Consider the following 12,886-nt stretch of genomic DNA (forward strand, 5'->3'; position numbering starts at 1 on the left):
TCATTATTTTGACCTCAACACTACATGAAGTCTCAGATTTGGCAAGAAAGAGTGAGTCAATAGTATGAGCATAAATAGAAGATAATGCATTGTTTTATTCATATTGATACATTCCTCCTTACCTAGATTAACACCACTGCCTTATGAATCAGTTGTTGATAATTCTTTAGCAAAGTGTGAGGCACAGAGAGAAAACTTCAGATGGAGAATACAAAGGATTAGTAAAGAAATTCTTAGATGGATACAGAACTGGAAGGGGTACAATAGGTTACATCAGTGAGGAAGAATTAAAACGGAGAACTTACTCAACCCGTTCCTCAGGGATTCAGTCAGTTTAGTACTTTCATTTGTGACTTTGATGCAAGAATTTTAAAGACTGTGACGGATACAAAATTAGAAGATAGTGCTAATTCAAAGGAAGACCAGACCGTCATTCAGGAAGAACTGGATTACAGTAACACAGGAGATTAAATTAAAATGTGTGACATACTCCTTTGCCCTTCCCTTCCTTGTTACATTAAACTGGCAGTTCTATGACGGAACCCAACCAATGCCCCTAGATCTGTCATTTGATAAAAGCAACAGTTATATCAACAAGACAATTAATTTTTGCTATAGCCTTGCATTCTCACAAAGTTCAGTTTGAAAAAAAGAAACTGAATTTATTTTAAATAAAAAAATAAAATGCAACACACACATACCACAGCCCCTCCGCTCCCCAATTCCTCATATTTGACTGTAGATATTTGAGGAGGCTCACAGATGTTCTTTAAACTTTCCAAGGGAAAAAAAACTTCTTTCTTCAGAACCCACAGAAATTCCACACCATGCCAGTAAATATTTCTTCAGTCATTAGTCAAAATATCCTTCTCTCACTTCAGTATTAATTCATGTTTTTCTAACTTTGAGAAGTCATTTGTTTCACATCTGCACTCTAACAATAGTCTCAGTGCTGATGGAAGCCCAAACCTATTTACACATTTTAAAAATACATTTTTTCATTTATTTTTTTTTCAATTACTGTAGTCAAAGGTAATTTTAATTCTAGTGATAATTACTTTCACAGACATTTAACTAGCGGATATTCATAGAATACAATTTAGATTACAGCTAGTATAAATTTGTAACCCCAAATATGGTGACAAAAACAGACTCCGAATTATGTGTGTAAGAAAAAACAAATAATAAAAAACAAAGCAGTTAAATTCAAAGTTGTACTTATGGCTAAAATTATACTGCATTATGCCTTACTGAAAAGCCGTTTAAAAAGTTTTCAGACTAATAAGGGATCAGAACTTTCATCTTCCAGTACCTCTAGGTAAGTACGGTATTCGAGTTTAACACAGTAATAAGTAACAAGATGGTATAATTAAGTTTCTGGAACAAGAGTCAACCTTCACAAGTGCATACACACTAGTAATCAAGTGTAAGCATCCAACTCTGGATGCTGCTAATAGAGGATGACTTATTTTGTTACATTTCATCAGTTTGTATGGAACCCTACTCATGCTGTGAATATCACTTAACACAGCCATAATTCGGAGGGTGAAGGAGTTCCCGATGTAACTTGTAACTCCTAATAAATACTCTCAACTTAGAAATAAGAATTTCATATCACTTGAAACATTCTCAATTTGAGGGGGAGATGTGTGTCTCTTGAGACCTCCTCCAACCCCCCAAATTGTTGTTCTGTTATAGTGAGTTTTTTCTTCCTTTCCTCTGTAAAGTGAAAAGTAAAGTACTAATAGCATTGTTTTCATTTAATCAAGTTTCAGTTGAAACATCAGTACTATTTAAAAAAATTTTGAAGGATCTAAGGCAATTTATTTTATCAAGTATTTTACTATGCAATTAATGCTTCCTTCATTGTCAGGTGATTAAAATATGTAAATTTAATAACTCTTAAACAGAACATAATAAAAAAGCCTGCATAAACATTAAATGTAATACGCCTTGTTTCTAGTAGTAACTTTTAGGGTTTAAACTATTAATACGTCAAAAATGGGAGAGCAAAGTCTTTCTTTTTAAAAGATATGCTGCGGTCCCTTTTACCCATCAAACTACTGTCTATTTGAAGGGGAAATTTTAAGTTTCTGCTTTATGAATACAGTCTCTATAACATCCTTCTCTGAAGGATTATTCAACTGAGTTTGTTTTAGTTACCAATCTCAATTGCAGCCAGTTAAATATTGAAAATTTTCTGGATTTGACTACAGCAGTTACAGACCAGGAGCATGAGGTCCTGGAAGAGCAAAATATTTGTTTCTGATTGCATGCACGTGGTGCTTGCTTTTCATTCAGAAGCATAAGGAGGCTTTAAAATGATGTTTTGAAAAAGTAAAATTCCCTGTTTAAATCTGCCATGAGCAGTATGCTGTTCCTCACCTGGAAACACCTAGAGAGATAGTGCAAAGAACAACTGCTAACAATAAAACCACTGGAAGCAACAAGAATTAGGAAAACTTTCAAGAGTTGGAACAGGTTTTTTGGGTTTTAAGAGGAAGGTTAAATGTCTCCTCCAGGTAACTGTCACTCAGATACTCTGAACAATGCAGCTGCAACAATGCCTCAGTATGGGTCAGCAGTGAACTTAAAGAGTTTTGAGATATAAAAGCACCTACACTACTGCAGCTATGTTATCCCGACTTTTGTTTGATTGTTTTTAAGGCTCTAAGACAGTAGCAGAATCTACAGCTAAACGGTGCTCAGGGAGGACAAGCAAGCCATTCTGTGTGAGTTACTGGGTATAGTTCCCAAAACAAGAATTTCAGGAGCCAATGAGGCCTATTCAGGGGGACACCCCACAGCACACAAAACTCTTATACGTGGAAAAGTTCCAGTTCCTTCATTCTAGAAACAGGTTTTACAAGACAGACACTAAAAGCAGAATTCCACCAACACAGACTTCTGCATGTCAGAAGTAGGAAAGACATGGAGAGCAAGTATTGGGCAGATTTCCTTTCCTTGGAAACAACGTGGTAAGAAAAAGAACGTTACACTGCCCAGTGGAACAGTATAAAGTTATAGTGAAGTACGTCTTAGCATGCTTCATTTTAAAGGCACTGCAGAACTCATAAGCCTCAATTTTGTCTTCTTTCAGCTACTCTCACTATTTACACATTGCTGTGACATTTCTGAGTGGCTGCCAGAAGTCAGCTCTGATTTTAAAAAGCAAAAGCACATACACATGGATACATATCTTGTTTTTATTCTCAACCGAGGCAGTCTTGCTTATCATCTCCATTTAAAAATTAAGCTTACCTTAAAGATTTTTCAACTACCTGTGTACGAAAAACTTCTTCTTGGTCCAAGTTTATGGTACAGAAAAAGTCTCTCATTTTGTTGGGTACTAAGTGTTTGGCGTCATCTGTAAATAAAAAAAAGATAACTGTAAATATCAAGGGGCAAACGGCCAAAAAATCTTAGGCACAAGAACTCTACATTTTGAATGTGTGTCCAAAATTTACTTTTCCATTCAGTTAGCATGCATTTCCATATTCGCTTTCCATTCATAAGGTCCAACAGTGTACAGAAACTGCTGTATCCAGCTTCACACGGAACGAGAGCCGACAGGAAGAGGAGAGCACACTGACTCATGAACACCGCTTCCTCCAACACCTGCACTTTCCCTTCAGAGGTCTCATCTCGGGCTTGACCCCGCATAACTTGCTAAATCCAAGAAGCTCTCAGCCTGAGGTGAGACGGCATTAGGTCATAAGACCAAGACATGATCTGGCCAAGTTATTGTTCACTTGCTATTTTCTTCGCAAGTATTTTGGCTAGAGGAAGCTGATTAATACGGACTTACTCATCAAATCTTTATTTCTTTTTCCACAATGAACAGTTAATTTTCAGGTTACTGATAAATTTTCAAAGGCTCAGCTATGAGTACTGTTTATTTTTCCCTAACTGGTCTAGTAGAAGGGGCAAAAATCACCTGCGGACTAAATGCAACTTGGGTAAGAACATGTAGAAAGGAAGTTTCTAACGAGACAGGATGATAGTCAACACAAGAATACAAATGTTTGCTGGGTATTGAAGTCTAGGCCACTGCTGTACCTCTGGTAGCCCTTTTCAGAAATGGTTACTTCTAAGTAGTTACAGCTCGAACCAGTTCCCAATGCTCAAACGGGAAAGCTCTTCCAAAATCCGAGTGCTGCAGGCAGATATATTTATTTACGACAACACTGTCCTTTAGCTTAAACAGTTATTTCCCCCCGGATGTTTCCTTCCCCTCTGAATGTCTCTGAAGACAGCAAACAGATCCTTTTCACCTTTTGTTCTGCTAAAAGAAACAAAACCAACTTTTCTGGTACTCTCCATGAGAGGCTCCTAATTGGCGAGCAGCCACTCTGTCTCTCTTCCACTTTGTTATCTTAAACACAGGCAACCAGAATTGTATTATGCATGAACCTTTTACAGTAGTGTCCATCCTTATCTGCTACTGGAAATATCTCTCCCAATAAAAATTACTTTATCTAAACCTTATATAAGGTATTAAAAAGTAATAGGATGAAAACTACATTGAAGTACTGAGTTTTAATTACTTATATCTGAATAACCTAACACCTCCGCTTTCAAAGATCACAGCTTGAAAGTAGATTAGAAGTGTCATACATATACATTTTAAAAACTGCAGATATGAAACATGGCAGAGTAAGCTTTGCTATGTTTTTAAAATGTAAAAATCAGAATTTTCTTTGTCTCTCTCTTCCCCTCCTCTCCCCCCCGCTTTTCTTTTCTTATGTGTTAAATAGATTATTACAGTCTTGAAAGGCAAGTCAGTAATGCCTGGCATTGGAAAGGCTACCACAACTATATCCAAGGAGAGAATGTGACAGTTTAACAGGAACAGAGACTGAACTTCATGCATGATGTTTTCCACGTCAGGGATGTGTACACTGATGGAAAGCATGAAAAGACACTTAAGCAACTTCCACAGTTAAAACTTGTGCTCTCAGAAGCATCAATGAGCTTTTCATCAACTTGGGTGTGAGAGAGAGGGAAGTATACATACTACTTTTAAACACCACACTTAACCTTGACAGATTGAGAGACATGAACAGAACTGCTTTTTAACACTATCAGACTCCAAAAAGAAACTAAACTCAAAATTACTCAAGTGAGATATTGCAGAAAAACTGAGAAAAGCAGCAACAATTGAACATTGCCTTAAAAAAAAAAAATCTATTTTAATAAAACGTATGAAAGAAAACCCAAAAATAAATTCATGAAAGAGGCTAGTAATCCCCAGAGAGATTCTGATACTGTAGTTTGTAATTAATAAGCATGAACTGCATGTATCAGTTGTTCCTAATAAGAATCTTTATTTTGTAGTTAATACTCTGTATCTTCACCATCCTGTTCTTACATAAAATATTTAAGATATAACATTACTTAATTGGAACTTTAAATGCACTCTATAGTGGACTTGGAAAGGAAATTACAATTATTATAGTTTCATGTTTTCTTAAAAGACTAAAAATTAAATATTTCTATATAATTCACAATTTGTATGTCTCCTATACTGCAGTCTTTCAGAATTAAAAGAAACCTTCTACCCAAGGGAACAGAAGAAATAGAAGGTTTGATTTTCTAATGAGATAAAAACCTTTACTTTGTAGCCCAAGTGTTCAGCTTTAAGGCACTGCCAAATTTATTGAGGTGTTGGGGAGGCAGGGAGGATGACTCTCAGTTGTGAGTTAAACATAACCTCACGGCACTTGTCAGGTGAAGGCATGAGATTGCACATCTTTCCCAATGTCTCTGAATATTTGTGGGAGACTTTTCAGCCTTACAGTAGTTCAACTCTTTCAAGAAGCTTATTTTCTTAAAAAAAACCACCCGAAACCCAAAAAAAGTGCAAATCCATGATTGATTATACTAAGTCTTAATTTTTCCTCAAAAATCTAAGGCTATAATGGTTGCATAAAAATCAAGTATGAACAAGATCAGATAACTGCTTTAGTGTATAGATTTTCAGTGCATTTATCAAGTATGCAATTCTGCATTCTGAAGACGGCGTGTTTCAGTGTTCAAAGGATGCAAAGGAAAAAAGGTAAGAAGTGAGAGAAGTACAGTGAGGAAACGTACACCAGTGTTTGCCAAGGGTTTGTTTGGAAAGTGTAGGTAGTATGAATGGTTAGTCAGAAACACCAAATGAAGTTGTTTAATTTCTCTCTCCTCCACAAAACCAGTTTTAGACCTAACTGTGCAACTACAATTCAAGCCTTTTCATAGATGCTGTCATTTAAAACTACATACTGCGATACCTAAACTTGCAGTTCAACTGGTGAAACGTGCAAGTGATGAAACAGCAGCAATAACTTACTTATTTTGTACTGACCCTATCAATTCACCAGTTTTGGTCACTGGACTAACTTAAACCAGAAATTATTTTCACATGACACATTTAGTAGCCGAATTCAATAGGGAAATCATGAAATGCATCACTAAAATAATAAACATCAACCTTTTTATTTTGAAAAGACAGAAGTTCACAATTGTAACTAGTTACCTGACTTGTAAACTAAATTTCTCTATTGCCACTCAGCTACTTTGGGAAACCAGCAAAAAATAACAACAGTAATTTTTTAAAAAAACAACCCACACTTTAGCCAATTATGCATATTGGTTTGGATTTTAAAACATTTAGAAAATATCATTTAGGTACTCTATATAAATACCTAGTAAAACCTCACTTCAAAGTAAGCTTAGATCAAACCTAAACGAAAAGGAAAAGCTGCAATGCTAATAAAAACTCAAGTGGCAGAGCAATAGGAATTCAGAGGTACAACATTTAATCAATTCAAACTCTCCACACACGTTACTTTAATGTTATGAGTTAGTAATAACAGAGTTAGTAATAAGAGCAATGGAGCAACCTACCAAATTCAACACTTCTGTCAAACTCCCTTGCCCGCACATCATTTGTTAAACACAGACACTACATGAAAACATCAAGTCAGAGCTTGGTCACTGTTAACAGTGCACCAGAAACAAAGCAAAAGCAGGAGGTGGGATAGATAAATGCTATTCACAATATCCTCTGTGAGCGAAAGTGCGCAATTAGTGTACATCCTCCAACAGGGACCCGGAACAAAGCAATTTAGAAGACATTTATGCACACAAACTCTAAAGTCTTCGCTTCACAGGACTAAACATATTATATAGCAACAATTAAATCCACTCCAGGAGCGCAGCATAACCCGAGATAACCACGCAGTGGTAACAACTCAGCACAAGAAGTCTGAAAAAGACTGCGTCCTAAGTTTTCTCAAATGAGCACTGAGACAACAGAGACATTTCCCAAGCATTCCACTAAGACAGGTTTCAGTAAACACACCAAAAATCAAAGCAACTAAAATCACTTACCACCTAAAAATGTACTACTATATGTCATAAAATGAAAACAGTAGTTATACAGCTTAAAATACTACATTATGAGATAAACCTAAAACTACACAATACCCATGTACCTTCGTAAAGTGCTTCTGTCATTACTATAACATAGAAAACAGAGCCACCAGTTGTTGTCAAAAAAAGACATCTTCAGTGGATTTCTGGTGGAAACCTGCTAAGGCATAATACCACATTTTCAAAAATATATTATGGGGTCTTAAGCTGCTAAGACCAGTCCATCTTGCCTCTCACTTGAAAATGGGAGGCAGAAGACTGGCTGCAAACACTGGTTTCCCACAAAACAGCTGGAGTACCAGGGACTGCAGATGTGTCCCTACTCTGTTTTTTCACTAGGTATGTAATAGCCACTTAAGTCACCTTTAAGTATACACTTCAATTCTAAACCTATTGTGATGATTTGTGTAACATCACTAACTTTAGATTCTACCATCTATTTGTGTATTGTAAAACAGCAGCATAAGTAAGAACTCACTACAGATGGTGTTTTCTACACATGCAGAATTACACAGAACTGACATTACCTCATTAAAACTACCACGCTCTCTCATGCAACACAAAATGAGTCAGTCTCGAGTCTTGCAGTAGTTTAAATGCCAACAAAGCTTAAGCACTGAAATGTGTTCCACTTTTAAGAAACACATTACAAGGAATTCTTACAGACTATGAACAACTTTCCAAAGCGAGGTCTGCTACTGCTAATCCCTCCAGATCAAGGGGGATTACATTATTGCATTTGTTTATTATTGTTCATTCAGAGGGTTTTTCCCTAGAAAACACATTGGTAAAATACTAACAAGAACTGAAAACAAAACAGTATGTGCTGTGCAAAGAAGCCAGAAGAGCATATAGGGACCCACAGACTAGCAAGCTTCCACAGCATATTTAACTCACATCTTTTTTTTTAAACAGTGTATCTGTTTTGTTAGAAGAAACAAGTAGGTTTACAAAGCGATTTTAGCAGTGTTTCCAAGATGCATCTTTTATTCCAGCTATTACTTCTACTCGTTTCCAAACAGGCTCCTACAGTTCTTACGGGTCCATCTTTGGCAACCGACTCTTTACATATTCCCCAGGAAGCAGGTCGCAGTTCTCGGTTTACCATTACTTTTGCCAGGTAATAGAACATTCAAAGTTACAGTGAAACTACAGGCTCAATCCAGAACACAGCAATGGGACAACAGAACTAGTTTCAACATAAGTCTCAAGATATTTTGGATTTTGTCTCTTAGTACTTAGTGGAAAACTTTTATTGAACCTGATAAAAAGAATCACAAAATGTAAAACTCTTTGGATGTTGCGTGGCCCAGTGTTGACAAAAACCTTATGATAAAAGTTAGGAAGCAGAACGTGTCAATAAATAAGTCAGCTTCAGTAATTAATGCTTTAGCCCCAAAGCTAACAGTATTCCTTTTTTTACAGGCAAGATGGCATGTACTATTTCTGTGACAACTGCTAACAAGCGTGTGTTCAGTGCTGTCGACTCAACAGGCGATCACTCTCTATGGCTAACGCTGGAGTCAGAGTACCTCCCGCAATACTTCCTGCCCTCTCCTGTTTTCATGACCTACTCTTCTATTTGCTGAAGACATATTCAAGCCTATACTGCATGACGATACCTAAGTAAACACGACTCCCATTCCTCCACCAAACCCAATCCTTCAGCAGGTTTTCACAACTGGTTCTCAGTCCCAGCCCCATGCCCGATTCAACTTGTTTTGCTTCATTCTCAACGAAAAGTCGATCGACTGCGTGAGAAAGGAAATAAAGGGGTTGCATCCGAGTTGTATGAATGTATTTTGATACCCCTCCAGGAAGCCGCCGCACATCCTGTTTCTGCTCCTGGCTTTGAAGTCCTCCCGACCCGACCCGCACTATCTCTTTTCCTCCCCGGCCCCTCCTCCCCAGCTCATCCCCTGGTTTCCCACGTTACTTGTACGCATAGGTATTTTTAGTCAGCACTTCCTAACCACCAAAATAAAGCCACCGGCCTGCCTCTCACCCGCACACACGCTACACAAAGAAAGAGGCGCATTAATGACCGTTTCCAGAAGGGCCCTCTACCACCAACTTCCTGCACATCAATAATTTCGCAATTTCTGCTTGACAAACAGACTCCGATGCCCGAGGTAGGGGCGGGAGGGGGCATTTCTCCTCGCCCGCTGACTCAAGGAAAACCTCGGACCAACGGATGCTTCCCAACCGCCCCGGGGCTCCAACGGCCCCGCCGCATCCCTCCCTCCCGGCCCCGCGGCCGCGCAGACCCCGGCCCGCCCCCGCCCGCCCCTCCCGGGCCGCCGCCCCGGGGCTCCCCTCGCCGCCCGGCTCGGGGGGCACCGCCGTGAGGGGCCGCTGCCCCCTCAGCGCCCCCCGCGGCCTCAACGGCCGCCGCCCCGCCGCGGTGAAGGAACGGGAGCGGCGGCGGCCCGCGCCGTGGAGCCCGGGCAGGAGCGGGCACCTCAGCGCGGCGGCCCTCGGGCGCCCGCCCCGGCCTCACCGCAGCCCGCCCCGGCGCGTCCGCAGCGCCACACTTACAGATCTTCCCCCGGAGGTTCTGCAGCACCCGCACCTCGTCGCCGCCGTCCCCGGCCGCCATCGCGCCAGCGCCGCCGCCTGCGCAGTGCGGCGCGCCGCGGGGGGAAGGGAGGGAGCGGCCCGGCCCGGCCCCGCCACACGCCCGCCAGCCGCCGCCGCCGCTCCGCCCCCGCCGGCCGCCGCCCTCGGGGGGCACCAGAGACCGGAGCGGGGCGGGGGGCGGCCGGGCGCATGCGCGATGGCGGCCGTCTCCCGGCAGGCCCCGGCGCGGCAGGCGGGCGCGCGGGCCCGGCCTAAGGGGTCCGGCTGGTTCGCCTGCACTTCACTAGGCGTCCGGTGGTCTCGGCCGCCTCGGCGGCCGGCCCTGGCCGCCCTGCCCCTTTGCGAGGGGGGCGGAGGGGCTGTGGCTGCGCGGCACGTTATTTACCGCGTTGGTGTTGGTCGCGTTTAACGGCTGCAAGGAGCGCCCGAGCCGGTTGCGGTGATTGCCGGTGTGCTGAGCGCCCGTCCCTCTGAAACGCGCGCCGTGGGTTCCGCTCTCACGTGTTTACATTCGCCTGTTCGGCCACATGAGAAATGGCATAAAACAGGTCGGAAAGGGTTCAGCCTCCCCTCCGTGCTGCCTGGGGCCCTGTGGCACCCGGAGGGGCTGGCAGCCCACCGGTAACGCGGGGCGGCAGCAGCAGGAGCCCGCCTTCACCGAGCTACAGAGCCTTTGCGTCGCGGTTTATACTGACGTTTCTTGGAGATACAGCCCGTGATATGAAACTCCCTGGGATCTCGCTGAGTTTGCCCCAGTCCCTCGTGGGTGGGCGGGGGGGTGTGTGTCTTTCTGAGGTCTGTGTAACCCAGCCAGCCGTCGTGTCCAGTTTGGTGACACTGGGGCGCACGCCGAGGGTACCCCAGCCTCCAGCCCTGCAGGCGCAGGGCCTGGTGAAAGCCGTTAGCGACTGACACGTCCTCGAACAGAGGCAGTTTGAGTGGGCTAAAGCTGGTTGAGAAAGCAGCAGAGGACTAGGATTCTTCACTCGACTCCTAGAAAGCCCTCTTCAGTCTGTCCTTCTGCTACAGCAAGGGGAAGTTTGGAGAGTTTCAGGCCAACATCTGTCATTTGTCTCTAACTGAAGCCCTCTGCCATGGTGCACTGGCCATTTTTTATTTCTCCTGCACAAATCTTGCCATTATTATTGTATGGCATCGAGCCATATAATGACAGTCAGGCACTGCCACGCCTCATTCCATGATGGCTTTTCCTGCACCCAACTTCTCCCCTGCTGCCCCTGAGGTCACACTGAGGTTCCTTCCTCATCCCAACGCTCCACACCGTGGTCGGGGGAGGACAGGTACGTGTTTAAAGGTGGCAGGGGGTTGCTGGGGAATAAGCTGCTGCTTCACAGCATTAAGGGGTGTATTTGTATGCATGCAAAACCCAAATCTGCACAAAGACACGAGTTTGTATAAGCTGAATTTTAACCTGTTAGATATGAGAGACTCTACAGTTCAAATTGAGGATTTGATGATCTACATCTGGCTATCTAGGTTGACTGCCCAGTCCGACTGGTGAACTGAGGCTAACCTGGGCAGAGTCAGAGCTCTCCTCTCAGAAAGGCTGCGGGGCAGCTCCCCGAGAACGGAGATGTTTGCTTAAAATGGGGGTCACAACATTTTAAAAGCTAGATGGTGTGACTCTAGCTCTCCCATGCTCTCTCAAAAGCTATGATTACGGTTGGAGTTTACTGTTTAACTTGGCATCAGCTTCCTTCAAAGCACAGACCTCCTATCGACATTACCAATGCAACTTTTACTTTTGCCATTGTCTAATTCCTGACACTCTATTTTATAAGTGCCTTGTTTTAATCTAACATACCATGTCCAGAGTATTGTTTCAGTTGCATAATGTTCATTTTCAGCCTCATTTTAAGTTACATTTTAGGAGCATCTCTATGACAGGTGGGTCTGTTCCGCTGAGGACACAGGTAAGACAAACACCAGTATGCTAACTTGCAAACTCGGGGAAAAGATTTATTTATTTAACATAAGGACAAAGTAGGGGAATCTTTGCTCTTGTAATATAACCCTTAGGTGTTGAATTATCAGTGATAACTGCTATACTAAGGAAGTTTAGAACAAATAAAAGTGATGATGACACTTACTGGTTTACCTCATATGCTTCTGCCTGTAGTTTACCTGTGTAACGTTATCTCATTCCACAACAATACCATTCAGTATTTTTGTTCTAATTTGGGGTGTATCATAACTGAGGACTGACTCACATTTTATTTAGATGCACAAACGTTGGGATGATCTACTTGTCTTTTTAATAGGCATTTGAAATTGAGAAAAATATATTTGTTACATGTAGCAAACATCTAAATTTTTTAGTTTAGTTATACATCTCTCCTGGTGACCGTCCCACAATGACCTGCATAATTTAGCTTGAATTTAATTTTTAGTTGAAGTTACAGACTAGTGACACCTAGCTGAAGGGGGAAGTACTCTGAATATGCGGAATCTTCTGTTTTGCATGCATCTTCATATTTCCTTATGCAATTAGATATTTGCATTCTGACCTATGTTTCTTGGAGCAGTCCCAAAAAGATCGCAAGTACAGTGTGTAAAATACACAATTTATACTGCAAAGTTACTACCAGAACTGAAAAGAATTTCTAAAGTTTCAGGTCCTCATGAAAACACATTTAAGATGTTGCAAAGTACTGACCACAGTTCACCTGCCTTCCAAGTCCTTTAAGGTACTGAGCAGGTAGGTTCTGTTCACCTCAGCGCTGTGTTCACCCATCATGGTACGACGCCAGGAGATACCACCACCTCCCTTGAGCTCTGGCGCGTTCTCCATTCACTGTTCTGACCTTAACGAATGGAATGTTTGGTAACTGTGTTGCTTAATATTCTAACAAAATAACTATTAGAAGAT

At 41.9% G+C, this 12,886-nt stretch overlaps 1 protein-coding gene across 2 annotated transcripts in view; it reads right to left on the bottom strand.

The window, feature by feature from the left end:
* RASA2 (RAS p21 protein activator 2) overlaps positions 1–10,015 on the bottom strand; it is a 49,420-nt gene extending 39,405 nt beyond the window's left edge. Inside the window, exons 1-3 of one of the 2 annotated variants that reach the window (XM_074153161.1) lie at positions 9,949–9,985; positions 4,649–4,666; positions 3,262–3,367 (exon numbers count right to left, since the gene is read on the bottom strand). In XM_074153161.1, the coding sequence (XP_074009262.1) occupies positions 3,262–3,338 (77 nt within the window). In that variant the 5' untranslated portion in view covers positions 3,339–3,367; positions 4,649–4,666; positions 9,949–9,985. Of the gene's footprint in view, positions 1–3,261; positions 3,368–4,648; positions 4,667–9,948 lie in introns of both variants that reach the window. The other variant, XM_074153160.1, reaches the window with a different exon arrangement.
* Between the last annotated feature and the right edge of the window lie 2,871 nt (positions 10,016–12,886).

The sequence above is a fragment of the Numenius arquata genome, chromosome 9 (genome assembly GCF_964106895.1).
Source record: "Numenius arquata chromosome 9, bNumArq3.hap1.1, whole genome shotgun sequence".
Taxonomy (NCBI): Eukaryota; Metazoa; Chordata; class Aves; order Charadriiformes; family Scolopacidae; genus Numenius; species Numenius arquata.